The sequence below is a fragment of the Rousettus aegyptiacus genome, unplaced genomic scaffold (genome assembly GCF_014176215.1).
Source record: "Rousettus aegyptiacus isolate mRouAeg1 unplaced genomic scaffold, mRouAeg1.p scaffold_m13_p_3, whole genome shotgun sequence".
NCBI classification, from domain to species: Eukaryota; Metazoa; Chordata; class Mammalia; order Chiroptera; family Pteropodidae; genus Rousettus; species Rousettus aegyptiacus.
In genome coordinates, this window is record NW_023416306.1 from 152415724 (window position 1) to 152435375 (window position 19652).

Genomic DNA, 19652 nt, shown 5'->3' on the forward strand with positions numbered 1-19652 from the left:
TTTTCTATCTCAGAAACAAGAAGCTAGCCAAATGAAATGTTTCCAATAAGGATAACACTTCTCATTAATTAGTATTTTTTTAAAAAAGTGATTTCCATTAAATGTAAGAAAAATTTAGAAGTCTCTGTGATTATATTTAATTCCATTTGGAACTTAGGCAATATGACCTTTTATCCAACCTAGCCTGTAGTTGTTGGATTGAATTAAATATCACTACCGCTGGCCAGATGTGATAAGCAATAAAACAAGGGGCATTTTATAAATTTTTATTGCCTCATCTCTTTTGGAAGGTAAATCTAAAAAAAAAAAAAAAAAAAAAAAGGCCCAGTAGGGTCATAAATGTATTTTACTAATACATTTACAAATACTAAATGTATTTGGCATTCTATCTAGTTCATGGTAATAATAAGCCTAAAATCTGTAGAGTGTACATTTTCAAAGTTTTCACTATATTTAATTCATGGAATAATCCCATAAGTTAGCATTACCCATATGACTAATAGGGAGGTGGAAAAATAATGACCTATGTCATCTCATTGAGGATGAGAGACTACTCTATCAGAGCCTGAAGCCCTCTCTGAGTTAGGTGGGTGAAAACCGTATCAGAAAGATAAGATTCAACTGGGATGCAGAGCAAAAAGACAGAAGCTATTTTGTTTAGCACATCAATTTCTGTTCTGACTTAAAGTTGAGCTACATCAAAGAAACAAGAAGCATAAAGACAGTTAAATTAATGGTAGCAAAAGAATCTGTCAAAATATTTCTTTTTTATTGTTTTATGTCATACAAAGCTTTAAAATTTCTTGGGCCCAGTCAATCACTCTGTATAAAGGGTTCTTTTATTAAAAAGTATCACTAATGAGAAATGTAGGCGAGAGGAAAGAACAACATAAAAATTTTGTCAAGGACTATCAGGTTCAATTTGCTTAAGGCAAGAGTCTTGCCCACTTTTGTGGCTGGAACAGCCTTTGATTTCTGGGTGTAAAATAACTTTTGAAATGGTTTTCTAAAAAAAAAAAACCAAAGCAACCTATGGGCACCTGAATTAATTACTGAAGCATTAAACTGCTGAAGCAAATCTTGAAATCTAACACTTGACACACACAACAAAAAGTTGATTTATCCAGTGCATACTGAGGTATCTTTGAGGAATGATTTTAAGCAGGAAAAGTGACAATGGTAGAATTTAGTGTTCATAATTCACTAGGACAAAGTGGCATTCAGCAAAAAGAAAAAAGCAGTTGTCACACTGGGATAAGTAGAATGGACTCTATTTTGTGTTGTGTGGATAAATGAGAGGCTCAGGAAATCCTGGCAGAGGGGTCTCTCCCACAGGCATTTATGTAGAGCTGTGTTTGAGGATCAACCAAAGGGTGAATTATTCCTGTCCTGTTTCCCCATCCAAGAGGTCCTCTTTCCAATTATGAAAGATCCTCTTTACATAACCTTCCCTTCCTTCAAGTTACAGAAAAGGGGAGAACTTTTAGAAAATAGCAATCCTAAGCAATCATTCCAGATAAACATTTAACAGTTAACAACAGTTACCTCAAAAACAGATGTATGAAGTATAAATGAAAATCTGGTTTCAGAGTTACACTAGGAATCTTCCTATAGCAACTCTGCAGGGGCTAATTGTCCTGAGAAAGGTATTAGTTACAAGGTAGTCCATTCCCAGGGATCTGGTCTGAGCAAAGTTGGCAAATGAAGTCAGTCAAAATAGAGATTACTCAGGATGGACTGAGCTGGAACAAACTTGTTTCTAATGGCCCATAGTAGGCATGACTACAGTAGGTGAGGAAAGAGTAGCATCTTCTTCTTTCCACTGAGAAGTGATGGTCTTTAGCTGAGTATAGAATTGGATGCCCTAAAGAGAACAAAAGAAAGAGAGTGAGAGGGAGTTAGCATATATTTCTGGGGGTTTCATGATTCCTCTTGTAATCAAATTTTGAAGGGAGTGTTGCAAAGTGCTACTCACACTCCTACTTGAGGAACAGGTGCAACTAAAATCCAACATATTGTTCATCAAAGTTTATCTAAAACATTTAGCATAATACCTGGCACATAGTAAACTGTCAAACCTTAACTGTCATTATGCTGAAACTAGCCAAGAGCATTAGCATCTAAATGGAAAAACGGAACAATGTAATCTGTTAAACTTGCAAGATATTCTGTTCCTAGGGCTGAATATCATGTGCTCTGAGGTCTTGACACAGGGTTCAAATCTTGCCTCTACTCCTTGCTGTGTAACTTTGGGCATTCTCTGTGATATAGTGCCCAACTCTTAGCAATGTGTGAGGGGAAAATGAAATGACATACAAATATCCTAGCATAATAACTGCTGTTCAGTAATGTTTTTCTTTCCTTCCCATGAAGAATAGAAAAGAATGAATGAATGAAATATATATTAGGCCATTTCTAACAATTGTCAGAATAAACAGCTAATATTGAAGTAGTAAAATACACAATAGCTTACAAATCTAAAGTAAAATGTCTGATGTTATACACATTTACTTCTAAATCACCTATCACATGTGAGGCTTTATATATACATAGTTTATATTGTAACAATAGGCTTGAGCAGAAGAGAATAGACCATACAGATCTAACATTTACCTAATTACTAGCAAGCTAGAAAGATATTAGGAAAAAACATACTAGTTCGATAAAAGACTTCTAGATTTTTTTGACAAAATCTGGGCCATGTTAATATACTGAAAACAACGTTAGAGATTATTACATACTTCCAGTACAAGATACAACTAAAGTTTACATTTTATTATGTAAGAATACTTTCAAGTCTCCTTTCCATGCAAAATAGCAATTTAATTACCTAAGGATTTAAGACTTCAACTCTGTATGAAGTCAGTTTTTTTCCAAGAAGCCTTACTTACCAGAGTAACTTAAAAAGAAATTTTTAATAGTATCAAACTAGTTAATTTTGCAAAAGCTGTGACTAATGCACAAACTGTACAATCAGCCTCCAGATAACCAAAATTTTTGTTAACCAATTGGCTGCACTGTTATGCAATTTCGTTGTTAATTTTTTAACCTATAAGAGAGACTGATATAGAAAAAATGTAATTTATTACTAAAGGTTCCAAAATGGCCGTATTTCTGAGACTACAAAGAACTTCCACTAGCCCATTAGTCTGACACATTTGGTCACAAGCTCTGTGCCAGGGGCTGCAGATAAGTAAAAATAATTATAGCATGATGACAGAGGGCTTTTTAACATGGCTTAAAGAGTCCTACATGCCTCACCCCTGCCTATCTCTCTGGCCTCATCTCTTACCACTCTTACTCATCCACTGATTGTGTTCCAGCCACTTTTGCTGTTTGAACATGTCATGCCTATTCCTGCCTTAGAACATGTGTTCCTGCTGAAGGATGGTAACAGTACTAACCCTCATAACTTTATGAAATACAGGTACTGGTGTTACTCTCATTTTATAGATGAAGAAGCCTAAGGCACAGAGAGTGTATCCTCCAAGGTCACACAGTTAATAATTGGCTGAGTTGGGGTTTGAACCTGACAATTTGGTTTCACGTATGCTTTATTTTTCTTGTTCAGTACTGTATTTATAGTGCCTAGAATACTGTTTGGTACAAAGGTGCTCAATACATTTTGTAAATGAATAACTGTTACAGAAGTATGTGCAATGAGAGCCCGAGGGCACACTCAACCCAGCACTGAGGAAGGGGCTGGTGGTGGTCAGAGGTGATTTTCTGGAGGAAAGACACTGAGACATGACAGATGATTAAGAGTTAGTCAGATGAAAGGCAAGAGGCAGAGGAAAGGGCTTATACAAAGGCTTGCGCTTTCTCATGCTCTTTCCCCAAAACTTTGTTGCCTTGAGTTATTCAACAAGAAGCAGCTTTGGCAAAATTTTGTTAACTTTTAAATCTTTTCTAGGGGACTTACTGACAAGCACTGCTCAACAACATATGACCCCACAGAAGCTGCTGCAGGCCCTTCCTTGCAGAATCCTTATTCCTGAATATGTACAAGAAAGTTTCTTAGAGGAAAAAACATTTTTTAAAACTTATAGTTACCTGTTTGCCATAGAAATTGGTGTCTCCTCTGAAGGAAGATCGAGAGCCGGTGAATGAGAACATTGGTAAAGGCACTGGGATAGAGACATTCACACCCACCTGAAGCAGAACAAACCCACGTCAAATGCTAAGAAAGGGACACAAACAAAGAACTCTCCATTTGGAAGCACAAATGCTTTGCGCCAGAGAGACTGATTTCAAATACCCACCTTCTACCCCATCTCCACCCATTAACTTTTATTCCTGTGGAAGAGCGGAGGGGCAGCGACTGATCACTCTTTACCATCTCCCCTAGATAGTTTACAGAAAATGACTAGAAGAACCTTCTAAAACTTTGTTCACAAACCTGTCCAACATCCACCAAGTGGGAATATTTCCGAGCAGTGGCTCCATTGGTGGTAAAGATGGCAGTTCCATTTCCATATGGGTTGTCATTTACAATCTTGATGGCTTCATCCAAAGTGTCTGTCTCCAGAACCACAAGGACTGGACCAAAAATCTCTTCTTTGTAACAGGTCATGTTTGGCTGCCAGGAGTGATGCATCCAGAAAAGAAGTCGGTATTTTATGCTTATTTGTTACTGTATTACCCACTGTTTACAAGGATGGCTTTCATGTTAGTAATCTCTCTTCATTTTAAACCACCTATTTTTAAAAAAGTGCTTTCTTGCGGTATTCCATCTTCCAAGTTACCAATCATATAAACAACTTGAAATTCCTGTTAAGTACAACTACATTCCTTTCCTTTAAGCACTGTATTTTTAGGTCTCATGAACCATCACTAGCTTCCTCTTTTATACTTATATAATTTGTTTATACAATTGTTATGTTACTGAAAAGTTACATGAAAATTCATTTTATTATAAATCAGATATATATTAAAAACACCACAGGAGAATTTTTGTTTAAAGAAACCCTGTGCTAAGTTTTCTGTAACATAAACAATCCATTCTCATTCACTCCTTTGCCTTCCAATGAGTCTGTACTTTATATTTTGATATCAGGTCACATTAAACATTCAAAACACCCTTCACCACTGCAGCTAGTCAGCTGTGCTTACTGCTGATAGGTGGATTTTTCCTCTATGGTTTTGTAGCAAGAGATTCCACAATTTCTGCTACATTTACATTTAACAATTATTCAGGATTATAGTAGGATTGGTGGGGACATATGTATTTCAAAGAAAGCCTCAACTTCAATTTAGTCATTAATTTTAGTTGAGAAACTTGTAGAGTTTTGATAATAAAAATTGACAGATCAATTCTTTTTCTTTCATCACTTTCTGGCGAAGATGCGGATAAATTTAGGACAGAGAGTAGATACTTAATAAATACTGGGTGGCTGATATGTTGATGGAGACACTGCAATAACTATGAGCTAGGCAGCAAGGAGGAATGGGAAGAAAAAAATTAAAGAAATAAGTAACAAGTATAATGTAAGAGAGGGGTTGGCAAAATATGGCCTGTGGGCCAAATGTGCTTATTTTTGTATAGCCAACAAGTTAGGGATAATTTTTTCAATTAGCAATAATTGTGCCTCAGATAAACCTCATTGGCTGTCATACTGCCACTATGCAAAGCTCTACATAATGGCTGAAAAAAAATCAATCATGGAATGTAAAATTAAAATTTCACTGTCCATAAAGTTTTATTGGAACATAGCCACACAATGTTAATGGCTACTTTCACACTAAGATGTCAAGAGTTGAGTAGTAGTGACAGAGAAGATATATCCCTGCAAAGCCAAAAAAATTTACTATCTATCCCTTTATGGAAAGTTTTCTGGCTGCTAGTAGAGTGGAAAGAGATTGGGGATGAGAGAGAGGTTCATTCAGATTCTAGATAAAATAACTGAGTAATCCTGGCAAGAAATGAGGTCCTCAGTTATTAAACGCTCTTTTATTTATAAATTGGAGGGATGAGATTCCATAGCCTCCAAAGGGCCTTCAGCTCTCATATTTGGGAACAAAATAATCCAGAGTTGTTCACCTTGACATTTGAAATGATGGTTGGTCCAACAAAGTTGCCATTTTCATAGCCTTTGACTTTAATTTTTCGACCATCAAGAAGAATGGAGGCTCCCTCCTTTGTTCCACTATCAATTAGATTACAGACTCGCTCTTTAGCCTGGGGGGTGATCAGAGGGCCAAAATCAGCTCCAGGCTGGTCTCCTGTAAAATAACACAGAAGTGTTTATGACTCATTAACATAAATTATGATCGGATTCAACTAAAGATGAATCCAAATGACAACTATAGTATAAAGAGGCAACAGTAATATAAATAGAGGGCGACTGAGTCTGGGGCTCAGCCAATAGACCTCAATAGATCGACATAGGAGTTGGGCTTTTTAGAATAAGCATTTACTGTCGGAGCACCAGTGATCTGAGAAGGCAGCAGGTTAACACCTTTGAAAACTGCCTTGCCTTCTCAGTCTGGCTTAGGGTATTTAAAGGATAATCTGGTCATTAATCCAGTGGCTACGTGATGATTCTAGGGGGTCAGTTATGCTTCACAGAGCTGTTCCTCCAGCAATGTGGTCCTCTGGTGGTATTAGCAACCCAGGGACAAAGATAGGAGTAGTCTGGAAAGAATGCTAGAGGATTGTGATCAGTAAGCATAAAGGCATTAACAATAAGTTTCAGGGCAAGTCAGGGGATGTTCCAAGCTCTGGATCAAGCCACAGGGGATAATCTATTGTTAAGCTATAGGGGAAGGAAAGGTGAGGCTGGGGATGCTTGAGGCCTCTCGTAAGGGGGTTCCAACTAGGCCCTTCTTCAATAAGGGCAGACATGATTGCTTCCATTGGCCAACACCAATACTAAAACCAAGAGCTTAATGCCACAGATGCAAAGTCTGAAGGAGTGAAGCAGATAACCAATTACCTGCATTGACTCTCAGGGTTTTGGCACGCTCCACCAGCTCTGGCAACCACTTCTTAGCTTCCCCCACAAGGATGGCTGTTGAAAGAGCCATGCAGCGCTGACCAGCAGCTCCAAACGCTGCCCCAACCAGCTGGTTCAGGGTATTTTCCTTATTGGCATCTGGCATGACTACCCCATGGTTTTTGGCTCCCTGAGGAAATACAGAAAGTACATGAATCTTCCTTGGCAAAATACGCTTAGGCTGAGAAATCAGGGAAAGAATCTGAAATTTCAAATGAGAATTTAAGGAAAGGATTAGAGAATTTATCCTTTGTTACTTTGAGGATAAATTTATTATCCTGATACTGCTAAAGTCTTGGTAACGTTGGGCCAGTGTCCAGGTTACTTTTTTTCAGTTGCTCAGCTAATAAGCTGATATATATTTATTTAGATCAAAACAAAGAGCCCCAATCATAACATTACCTCAAACTGACAAGCTAAACACTGCATCCAGTAACTAAGGAGAACTCCCTTCTCTTTCCTAGGTTATATAGGAAAGAATTTGTTATCTGCTGGGGTTTCCAGTTACATGAAGAGCAGTATAAATAAAGAGCTGCCAGTAATAATGCCAGTGGCCAGTGAAAAGGCAAAATAAGAGGTAGACCTCTCCTGATAAACAATTTCTGGAAAGAGCTTCCCCAGACTAACTTGCTTCTAGATACATAGCCTTATGAAATTCTATGTATAACATATGGTCATTTCCATACATATTTCCAGATACAACTATAGTTGAGTGCATGGATAAATAAGTACCATGTCAGCTAACTTAATTTTATCCCATTACACACAGTATACTGTTAGACACAGAATTCACTCAATAAATTCATGATGAGCTGGTAAGGACTTAAGTCAAACTGGCCAAAACACATTCAGCCATGACAAGAAATAAGTGAACATATCATAAAGTCTCCACTTGTGCATAGGTGGTTATCCTTTATGTAACATGAGCTGAAGGATGAGAAAGTAGCAATAGGATTTTAGAATAAAAGAATTTAGTATCAAGGAGCAAGTAAGAGAAGAGCAAAACTATCCAATCAAGTAAACTATACATCTCATACAGGGATATTAGGCTGTTTCCAGTGCCTTAAATAGCTTTGGACTCTTAGGGAAGATCATATTTCGACATTAATAGTTAGGATACCCCTCAAAAGAAAGAAGGATAAGGGCTAGAAAAGCATGGTATGAAGGAAGCAGGGCCAGAACCAGAATTTGTTACTGCTAAAGCCCAAAGAATCTGAATGACATTCTCAGGGAGAAATGTGCCCTTTGATAACAAGTTTCATTGTATAAGATAAAGGCAATTAAAGTGACAGAATCAAACTCATCATAAGGTTCATTGTTAAAGGAAAAGATATTTCAGATGAAATGGGAATAAAGGAACACTGGCATTAGAGTGGGATGAGTTGCCTCTCTGCTGAAGGCTGTTTTAGGTAATTTAACTACATATAACAGAGTTTGAGGGAGAAAAAAGAAAATAAAAAGTCACCATATTGGCTTGAACTCTCTTGCCATGTCTTGACCCCCTCTCAAAGATGTACTCTCCTGCCTGGTTGGATCCCACAAAGCTGATTGCTTTGATATCCGGATGATCGCAAATAAAGTTAACAGCTTTAAGAAGAAAAATAAATGATCACCACAAAGGAACAAATGGCTATGGCCTTCTCAACATGGCAAATTTCCCCTTTCCCACTGCTATGAAGAAGTTTTCATATTTTTGTGTTTTTACCCTAGAAGAAGTTCTCTCTTTCCTTGTTCTTTTAATTCTTTAAACTACAAATTCTATTTAGCCTCTTTTGTTATTTTTCCCATTTGGTATTCCACAATTTGTACTTCTAATTCCAAAGGTTACAATTCCTATTTTCCTCCAAAATAACAGCCCTTCAATACTCAGCACTTCTTTTGTCCTTTAAGAATATGATATTTCCTCAACTATATTTATATACCAGGACTCTCGGATACTACTGTATCCTCATGTGAGAGATAACATAGCATAGTACAGTCATATGATACTTAAAACAGAGACACATTCTGAGAAATTTATCAATAGGCAATCTTGTCGTTGGGCAAACATCATAGAGTGCACTTACACAAACCTAGATGGTATAGCCTACCACATGCTGATGCTATGTGCTATAGCCTAGTGGTCCCCAACCTTTTTGGCAGCGGGGACAGGTGCTCCTACGAGAATCTAATGCCTGATGATCTGAGGTGGAGCTGAGGCAGTGATGCTAGTGCTGGGGAGAGGCTGCAAATACAGATGAAGCTTCTCTCACTGGCCCACTGCTCACTTCCTGCTGTGTGGCCTGATTCCTTCCTAACAGGTCATGGACCAGTTAGTACTGGTCCGTGGTCTGAGGGATGGGGATCCCTGGTATAGTCAATTGCTTCTAGGCTACAAGCCTATACAGTATGTTTCTGTACAAAACAACACAATATTAAACACAAGGCAAAATGATGCAATCGAGAGGTGCAGTAAACACAAGATGCATGAGGCTGCTGTTAGCATAACATAGTATACTGTTTTACAGCAAACTTCTTTGTTAAGAAGGAAGAATACAATCTAAAATAACAATACAAAGTATAGTATGGTAAATACATAAGCCAGTTAGTCATTTATTATGATTATCAAGTATTACATACTGTACATAATTTTATGTGCTATACTTTTATACAACTGGCAGTACAGTAGGTTCGTTTATACCAGCATCACTACAAATGCATGAGTATTGTGTTATACTATAACGTTACAATGGCTATGATGCAACTAGGCAATAGGAATTTTTCAGCTCCATTATAATCTTTTGAGATCACTGTCATATATGTGGTCTGCTATTGACTGAAACATCATTATGTGGCTCATGACTGTATACAAAAGTAAACTCTAGAGTCACACTTCCCAGGTACACATAGCTTGGCTTCAATCATTCCTAGCAGTGTGACTTTGGGCAAAGTACTTAGATTCATTATGCCTCAATTTTCTCATCTGTAAAAAGGAAAAATAATAGTACCTACATCAAAGGGCTGTTGTAAAGATTAAATAAGATAACATGAAAAGCATAGGAACAATGCCTGAAACACAAGGACTTTTTAAGTACTAGCTATTGTTATATAGATTAGAAGGCCTTCACCCTTTCTGAAGTCTATAAATCCTGAGGTAAATATCCTCATAAATTCTCTCAATATTGAAGTAAAAACTTTCTTTTTAATCTTATCTGTGTCTTGCCCTAATCCATATTTCTTTGTCCCCATATATTCTGTAAGGCAAAGACTGCTACTCACTAGTTATTCATCATAGCACACAGAGATGGCAAAACAGTCAACAAACATTTCCTTCAATATGGTGGTTATCGTTAGTAAGCCCTTTCCTTCCTAGGTTCTTCATTCTAAAACACTCCATTGTCACTCAACACCTTGATTTTTTGGAAGCCAGATTAAGTGCCATGTACTGAAGGGCAGTTACCTTCATGTTGTCCGTGGATGATGTTCAGTGTTCCAACAGGGGCACCAGAGTCCTGGAGCAACTTAGCAAGAAGCATAGTTGCTCCAGGGACTCGCTCTGACGGTTTCATTAAGAAGGTATTTCCACACACCATGGCCATGGGAAACATCCAAAGGGGGATCATAGCAGGAAAATTGAATGGAGCAATGCCTGCACACACCCCCAGAGGCAGACGGTAGGAATAAAGGTCCATGTCTTTGGTGATGGATGGCATGGTCTCTCCCAGCATGAGGGATGTCACACTACATGCATGCTCAACCACCTCTGCAAGAGAAGAAGTAGTCAGGCCACCAGCTGCCCACATTGTGCACTACTTAGCTTTGTCATGCTCTAATCAGCCCTGAGGATGGGGAATAGCTCAGGCCAATGACAGAGGAAAGAGACACTGACTTGCCCTTCCATGTGAAGGAGGTATGCAAGATGAGATTCTCTAAATGGGAAAAGGACAGTGAAATGCGCATACCTACTGGGAGATTATTTGAGTAAAACAATAAAGTAAACCAATTTCATAGATCACTGAGAAGTATTGCCATCTTCCACAAACATTAAAAAAGATATCATGGGATAACAAAATCTACGTAAAAGAAGCAATCCCTCTTTCTGAGATCTTTGCCTCCCATCTTCCTTTGCTCCTTCCCAAAAGTCCCTAAAACTCCGCATGAGGGACTCCCAGCTTACGAAGGCCTCGAAACACATCTCCTTCAGCATCAGCTAGGGTCTTCCCTTGTTCCAGCGTGATTAACCTGGCAATTTCTTTCTAGAAAGAAAACACAAATAGAAACCAATGCAAGGGTATGCCTCCTTTTAGTTCTCAGGCAGCCAAAGAAGAACAAAATCGGGGCGAAGCAGTAGAAGGCAGAGAGTCATGATCTATATCTCTCCGGATTGTAGAGTGAGGGAATGCAGCTGAAAGGGCCTCTGTGAACGTAACAAGTATCCCTAAGCAACAGTTTGGAAAATGATACCATTCAGATTTCTTACCAAATTTTCTTTAATAAGTTGTTGATAGCGGAGCAGGACCTGCTGACGGCTTAATACTGAAGTGTCTGCCCATGCGGGAAAAGCACGTTTGCAGGAAGCAACAGCTGCATCCATTTCAGCTTTGGTGGCCTGAGGGACCCGACCAATAACCTCATTGGTGGCCTGATGGGAAAAAGCAGCACATCATTCTTTGCCCCTGCCCCACCTCTGTTTTCAGCTAGTCACGAAGACAGCACTGTGTGCTTCACAATAGTCAACCAGGTCCCCACTTTCCCACCATGTGCCCAGAATTCTAGGCTAGTCAGTTTAAGCAGCTTTGCTTACTGGGTTGTGGATGTCAATCCACTTGTCACTTTTGGATTCGACAAATTTCCCATCAATGAAGAGCTTTACAGTTGGCTGGGGAGAAAAAATAACACAAGACTTTTTATTAGTTCATTGCCTTAATTTTCTTTTCCTTTCACAAAGAAGGAATTCCATTCCATAACTGAATCTACTGCTCTCTAGAAATGTTACCATTAGATAAAAGATATACAATATACTTGTTTATACTGTTTGTTAATATGTGGCAGAACCTCTCAAATACTATGACCTCTTTGAAAATGGGAAATTGCCAGCTAATTACACAGTGAAACTTCATGAGTAAACACATGTCACTTGTAAAGCTTATACTAAAAAATGTTGCAGACTTTGTGTTAACAAATATTAGCTACTGTAACTTGTCAGCCCAACTGACTTTCTGTCACATTACCATGATAAAGTCTTACCCTTATGGTCAAAAAAAGTTTTTAATGTTTTTATCTATGTAAATTTTTTTCAGAAGCAGCTTATTTTCATTAAATTTTCAAAGGGGTCTATGGAACAAAAAGATAAAGAGCTACTGTGTTACAGTGTGTTCATGCTTCTATACATAAAGGATTTTGAGCACCAGTCCTTATTTATTAGATTTTAGGTACTGCAAATGGCTGACAAGACAGAAGGCCTGTAAAAACACCTCTAAAGTTGTCAAGAATAAACTATCTGGCAGGGTCAACTAAATTTCCAGATGCCAAAAAATGTTTCTATCTTTTGATACAGTAATCTTATTTCAGAAGAGAAATAATCTTAAAGAAGAAAAAAACTAAAAATAAATGCTTGTTTAATAATATTGAAAAACTGAAGCAATCTAAATGTTATATGGGAAATTATTAGTTAACTCAGGTTATATCTACCTGATGAAATACTATGCAGCCGTTAAAATCATAACCACACATAAAGACCATCTTGTAATACTGAAAATGCTTACAATACAATAGACATGATATTAAATTAAGAAAACCAAGATACAAAGTTTCACGTGCACTCTGATCACAATTACATAAAGAAGATAAATGGGAATACCCAAAAATTACACTAGATTTCTTCTTAAAAGTTGATCGTTAGTGCCAAACAAACTCACCACTGAAGACGAAGAGAAGGAAGATGCTGAATACCAAATGGAGTTTACCTTGGAAGAAACCTGTGAGGTAAGAGAATTATTATTTTGATAAACAAAAGCAGAAAATTATTAAAAACTTGGTGAATGGCTAATATATGCTTAACATTAGAGTATATGCTTGATATTACTGTGGGTATATGAAAAAGGACTTGATGTTTTCCTGAAGGATCATAGTCTAAAGAGAAAAGACATGAGACTATAAACCATAATCATCATGTTCTCAATTTCCAGGGCAGTCCTGATATAAAATATTTTTTTAGTCATTAGTCCGTATTTTCCTAATCTTTGGTCTGGAAAATGTAATCACCATAAATCTGACAATATGAAAACATTCAGCATGGTATTTAACACAATAGGTGTTGAATATAAGGTAGTATATAACCAAGTATCAAATGTTAAGTTTAATACTTCCATACAAACACAGATATATTTTGTAATAACCCAAAATTTAGAAAAAACCCAAAAGGCCACCACTGGATAGGTAAATAGGGAAACTTAGTGGTATATCCATACACTGGAAAACTACTCAGCAACAAAAAAGAATGTATTATTTATAGATACAATATAATAATTATATTGAGTAAGACAAAAAGAGTACATACTGTATGATTCCATTTATATAAAACTAAAAAATGTAAACTAATCTGTAGTATCAGAAAGGAGATCAGTGTTTGCCTAAAGATGATAGAGGAGGTAGAGAAAAGTAAGTATGAATCTATTCATATCTTGATTGTGATGATTTCACAGGTGTATACAAATATTAAAACTTACCAAATTGTATATTTTAATTATATACAGTATATGCCCATTTTATTTCAATAAGCTATTTTTTAAATGCCTCATGTACCTTATAGGAAAAAACTGTGTTGTGTAGGTAATATTTAATAGGATATAATTGGAAAATTGGGAGGGGGATCAGTTGTAATAAAATAACTCTCTAAAAATTAGTTTGTATATGTACTATGGAAGCTGATTTAAGAAATATTCTAATCAAAGCAAGCCAACAGAAATACTTGGGACTGGAATCTAATAATCTATTATCTTGTTTGAAGAGAGGCCATATTAACCAAAAATTTAGAGCAGCACAAAATGCAAGACCTACACTTGTGGCACTGTCCAAAGGACCAGCAGACAAAACTTTCAAACGCCTAGTCTGCTTCTTCGTCCATGCCCCACAAAAGCTATTTTAAACTACCAAAACCCTCCAGGAGCCCATCATGTCTTACTTACAGCTATGCTCCCAATACCAATATGGTACATAGTAGGTGTTTAATAAATATCTACTAAACAAAAGAAAGGTCCACTGGGCAGCTATATTGCCTGACTGCCCCCTGCCCCTGCTCCCGCCCCAGACGAGATTATTACTCCCTTTTTTGTACTCCCATAGCAGCCAATACTTCCCCTATCAGGTTTCTTTGTCCTTTTTGTCCCTTCGTCCCTTTTGTAATTGCCTGGGTATTTGTCTGTTACCCAAAAGACTAAGTTTCTTGAAGGTAGGCACTCTATCTATCTTGTTTACCTACTTTACAGAGTTATTGTGATCAAGACTGCAGATACGAAAAACAGCTAGCAAATAGTTGATGCTCATTAAATATTATTGTTATTATTATAAATACTTGTTTGCTTTCACTCCTTGCTATTTCAAAACTTATCAATTCTTTTAAAACTTCTTACTTTGCTACTTTCTCTCTTACTCTTAGGAGCTGACCTTATTTTTCCTACTTCAGGGGAAACAGAAACCATCAGATGAGAATGTCCTCAACTTCCTATGAGCACACCTACAAAACTGACCTGCAATTATACCTTTTTTCCTTCTTCCCTCCTATAATGGAGAAAGGAGCTAGCAAACTGTGAGGACAAAGTGACTGGGAGACAGAGGTACATAATCAATATCCGTGGACTGACTGAAGAGGTGTCTGTCCTCCTATCTAAGGCTAATCTCTGCACCTGTGCTCTGAAGTCAACCTTTCCTGCTGCCTCTGACACTTCCATCAATTATCCTTTCTTTTCTGTACCTTGAACCTCTCTCCATGCAAAAGCGAGGGTTCTCTATACTAATTATCTTTATTTCCTCATCTCCCACTAACTCTTCAATCTACTCTAACCTTCGAGACTGAACACCAGTGACTTCCAACACCCCATGGACTTCTTGTAGTACCTGACCTCTCAACAGAGGTGACATGTTATAGAGGAGAGACTATTCCATGACCTGTGAGACCTACCAGACCTGCCAGACCTGCCAGCTAGATCCTGGCCAGAACAGAGAATGCTTCCCAAAAATCCCTTCAGAGACTGTCTGAACCCTCCCCCATGCCCCAGATATGCTAGTTCTTGGAGCCCTGTCCAGACAAGCATGCAAGGCATTTTCCCCTTCTCTGGGGGAACTCAAACACCAGTAGCCCCATTCATCCTTCCCTGTCCTATATTACACCTTAGTGCCTGCCACATGGCATGAAAGTTATCCATGGCAAGACAAGCCTTGTATATAAATTCCCTTAATAAACTCTTTATGTAAATATGGAGTTGTCAGCCTCTTTCTTTGGTCTCTTGGCCCTGGGAAGTTTTACATAACACATGATTAATCATGTCCTCCTTCCCGAACCCCCTTTTCACTTGTCTTCTGTGATACCCTGGAATCTTCTATTTCTCGAGTCACTTCTCTACCTTCTTTGCTGGTTCATTCTCCTCTACCTGGCGTCGAGTTAGTTCCTTGAGGGTTGGTCCTAGGCCTTCTTCTCACTCTGCGTACTCTCCTTGGGTAATTTCATCTATTCTGTGGCTTAATTACCTAGATCCTGATGATGCTCAAATCTGTGTCCTCAGCCAGAATCTTCCTTTTTTAAGTGTCTTCACTTTACCTCTACTTGGACATGTTTAGGTATACACTGAAAAAGCCAAACTCCTCATCTTCTCCCCACCAACCTGTGCTGCTTTCAAAAGCCCACCTTTCAGTGAATGGGACTGCTATTCACCTAGTTGCGCAACCAGAAACCTGAATGTTACCCTAACTCCTCCCTTTCTCTTTAAGGAGAATCAAACAAGTCCTGGCAATCTGTTCCCTCAGAAGTCTTTGACTACATCCCTTTTTCTCTTCTCCTCCTCCCATCACCACACACACACACACACACACACACACACACTATACCGTCATTGTCTCTCATCTGGATTTCAACCTTAACCCTTCTGAATCTAGTTTCCATACCATAGCCAGGAGGTCTTCCTAAAACACAAATATGGTCAGATCACTTTCTTGTTTAAAATCCTTCAACTGGCTTTCCACTGCCCTTGGGATAAAGACTAGTCTGATGTTGCTTAGAAGACTCTACATAGTATCTTTACTTCTCTAGTTTCATAGGTCAATATTTTCCTCCTTGCTCTCTATACTCCAGCCATTCGGAACATGTTTTGGTTCTCTTTGCCCCTGCACATACTGCTCCCTCTTGCCAGGAATTGTTTCATCCCATTTGCTTGGCTCAGTCCTACTCCTTTTCTCCCTACTTAGCCATCGTTTTGGGTACAGGTTTTCTAGGTTTGCTAGTAGAAAAAGGAGTATTTGATTGTTTCTGTTTCCTCTGAAGTAGGAGAAACAAAGTTAACTCAGAATGAGAGAAGTAGCAGACTTGGAAGTTCTTAAGTCTCAATCTCAGGGTCTGTGCTAAGTACCTGATTGTGGAGTTCATAAAAACACCTGAATTCCTCTATTTCTCATATCATATTATGGAATAATAGCTTGTTTAATTATTAAGTCTCACTCCCCTTAGATCACTAGATGGTTGTGTTCTCAGCCCCTAGCACCCTTCCTGGAATAGAGTAAGCACTCAGTAATATTTTGTAGACTGAAATAATGAGAACTCACCAAGCAATCATTTGATATTGTTTCATATATACTGTCTTACAAGGCAAAAAAAAAAAAAGCATGGATCAGCCAACTTGAGCATTCTAGCCACTTAGTTTTATTTTTTCACTTGCACACAGCCTCTGCTGTCAAGAGGGCATAAAAGGCATTGCATCTGGTATAATGAAATATTATCACACAGTTTTTGACAGGTTAGATCTCCTATCTTTTCCTCATTTCCCAAGCACTGTTGCTGAAGAAACTATCCCACATTCGGTCACTAGATGCTGACTCTCTAGATGCTTATTTTGTACTTGCTGTTTACCAGGAACTCCCTTCTCCCCTTGGCTAAAGGCCTGCTAATCTTGCAAGACTTAAGCCCAGGACCAAGCCCTTTTAGAAACTTTTCCTGCACTGCACAGGTCTACTTTGTTCCTGCAGTACCCTGTGTACTACTATTGTTTAGCACTTATCATTGCTTTATAATAGGGGAGCTTTCAATGAGTATTTTATTTACTTCTCCTTTCCCAAAGCCCGGGGAGAGAGCCCAACATTGACAGAGATGGATGCCAAGATGGAATTCAGTTCTGAGTTGGGAGATCTTAAATGACCTTAGCCATAGTGTTTGGTAACTTACTTCATTATATTCATTAATTCCAATCTTTACAAATATTCTTGAAACCATAAAATGATGGAGCTGGGATAGAATCCAAGTATGATTGTGAAGCCTGTGCTCTTTCTAGCACATCGATGATACAAGACACTGAGACTCTCTAAGACTGGTTTTCTGAACGGCAGCAATGATATGAGGAACAGAAGTTCTAACTTTTATTAGCTACCATAACAGAGAAGATATGCTAACGATGTACTTTAAATAACTGAAAACACACTGTTTTGATAGTCTACTAAAATTCATGACTGTCAGAATCTAGACTATCCTCTATTGAAGTTTCATATTACAGTACCTATTGGTGGGCTAAGGATTACCATTTCGGTTCTTTCCCAGTTCAACTCAGCAGTTTCTTCAAAAGAATCAGAAAGTATGTTTCCCAAATAAAGTACATGGGAAGCAGAGTCTTTTCCTTGATGCAAAAGAAAAAATACCTTCCTAAGGCTCTCAATGACTCATTGTGATTGAAGGGAGGGAGAGGAGGCAAAGGAAAAAAGTCAATTTCAGTAAAAGATTTCCAAGTGAAGTCACTAATGGAAAGTATAGGCTGGAAACTTTTTTAAAGAAAAAAGATACTAGAAAAACTGAAGTAGGATCACAGCAAGAAATATGAGTGAAGCCAGATAATCTAACAAACCCTTCCGATCCACTCTCCACACTGTCCCAGTAAACAGCGTATTTAATCATGAACCTTTCTGACTTTGCTAAGAATCTTAAAAATGCATATGTTTCTGCAGTAGAACTCACTGAAACCTGGTAAATACTAATATTATCTAAAAGTTCAGCAACATAGAGGAAGAAGTTCCCAGGGTGGACATAATGAGTAAAAGGGCAATATTTCTTGCAGGTTGAGCAATGTTGCCTGCAGTAAATCTTGCCTCATATTCTAAGTCCTCGCTAAGCTGTGAACAACAGGAGAAAAGCTATGAACAGAATTAGACATCACAGGCCTCAGGCATGAGCTCTTGTAGCTCTACCACCTCTCCTTAGACTGGGTTCAGAGAAGACCCAATCCCCTGATGGGCACTGTTGAGGATGTGCTGGTCCACAAAGAGCTGACTTTGGGATAGGAACTTGGACCTTGCACTTCTTCTTGGCTCCTATTTTTTATCACCTGTTTTAGAGATGATAGCCCCTTGTATGTGCTTGGAACAGATTGGTAGCATAATTTGTGTCCTTATTTACTGCCAATATGAATACTGTAACTTTGCTAAGAGAAAGTTTAACTGAAAGTCTCAGCAAGCAAGCGGACAGCCCCATGGCCTGTGGAAAATACAAATAGCCATAGCTGAGGAAGATAGCTCAGCAAATAAGTATTTTGGGGAGAAAACCTAGTGTACACTCCTAAGAGATTCAAAATCCATTCACTGACCCTCGCTTCTCATGTGTTTCCTCCTCTTCCCTTTACTTTGGATTATAGATAGTGAAAAAGGGTAGGGGAGAGGAACAATCTGGACGCTGGAGGCAGGGGAAAGAGCTCTAAAAAAAACGTGACCAGGAGGGAGTTTCTGGTGAGAGGGGTAGCAGGTGCAAAGGTGAAAAAGAAAGAATGTGAGCGGACCAGGATTGGTGAGGGCGAGAGTTGTGACAGCAGTAATGGGGTAGGGCTTGAGGAGGAGAGTGGGCCACAGCAGGATAAGGGGAGGTTCAAGAGTAAAGGGACGGGGGTAGGAGGCCAGGGGTGATGGTCCAGGACCGCACCCAGCGACGACGTATACGGAGTGAGGGGGCTGAGACAGGGCCGCACAGGTCGAGTGGGAACAGGAGGGTCTGCCAAGAAGGGGTTGGCTCAGAGAGTGGACGGAAGGGACCCAATTTCTAGCTTCGCGACCCCTCGGCGCCACTTTCACTCGCCTGCAGGATCCGAGCCCGCACTGCCGCCGCCAACACTACCGCCGCCATGGTTCTCGACCCCCTAGTCTCCGCCTCCCGGTGCCTCTACAGCCCGTGATTCCCCAAAGGCACTACGGCTGCCAGACCTCGCCCCTCTGTTCTGCTGCACCTCCTCATTGGTGGAGAGGACCATTTCCACTAACCAATCACGCGCCAGAACTTCTTACCCCACCCCCCTCATTCACAGCTTTGGGGATATGCGATTGGTCAGAAGTGAAAGTGCTCTCGCCCCTCTCCCATCTCGCTAAATTCTGTTGGCGGAGGTAGGGAAGACGCCCCTGACTTGGGTACTCTATATTCAGCACACGGGGAAGACGCCCCCT

At 39.0% G+C, this 19652-nt stretch overlaps 2 protein-coding genes and 1 pseudogene across 4 annotated transcripts in view; 1 reads left to right on the forward strand and 2 right to left on the reverse strand.

Annotated features, from left to right (window-relative positions):
- BBOF1 (basal body orientation factor 1) overlaps window positions 1-5313 on the forward strand; it is a 31366-nt gene extending 26053 nt beyond the window's left edge. For all 3 annotated transcript variants that reach the window (XM_016138881.2, XM_036238559.1, XM_036238558.1), the window contains one exon: window positions 3914-5313. In XM_016138881.2, the coding sequence (XP_015994367.2) occupies window positions 3914-3925 (12 nt within the window). In that variant the 3' untranslated portion in view covers window positions 3926-5313. The remainder of the gene's footprint in view (window positions 1-3913) is intronic.
- ALDH6A1 (aldehyde dehydrogenase 6 family member A1) lies at window positions 1492-19449 on the reverse strand. The gene is made up of 12 exons (XM_016138871.2): window positions 19291-19449; window positions 12893-12952; window positions 11779-11853; window positions 11455-11616; window positions 11152-11230; window positions 10435-10737; window positions 8461-8582; window positions 6936-7125; window positions 6041-6222; window positions 4400-4579; window positions 4054-4152; window positions 1492-1864 (listed from the first exon to the last, which is right to left on the reverse strand). Exons 1-12 carry the CDS (start codon window positions 19336-19338, stop codon window positions 1760-1762), a joined length of 1605 nt encoding a protein of 534 aa, XP_015994357.1. The 5' UTR covers window positions 19339-19449; the 3' UTR covers window positions 1492-1759.
- LOC118601040 lies at window positions 5512-5633 on the reverse strand (annotated as a pseudogene).
- Window positions 19450-19652: the final 203 nt, after the last annotated feature.

Bases quoted from the DNA above. Each gene is read 5' to 3' on its own strand.
- ALDH6A1 (XM_016138871.2), bottom strand. From the start codon at position 19,338: ATGGCGGCGGTAGTGTTGGCGGCGGCAGTGCGGGCTCGGATCCTGCAG. The intron at 7,126-8,460 runs GTGACTTTTTAT...GTATTTCCTCAG, and splicing joins AGAGAGTTCAAGCCAATATG to GGAGCCAAAAACCATGGGGT. The intron at 4,580-6,040 runs GTGAACAACTCT...CACTCCTGGCAG, and splicing joins CCATCATTTCAAATGTCAAG to CCAAACATGACCTGTTACAA.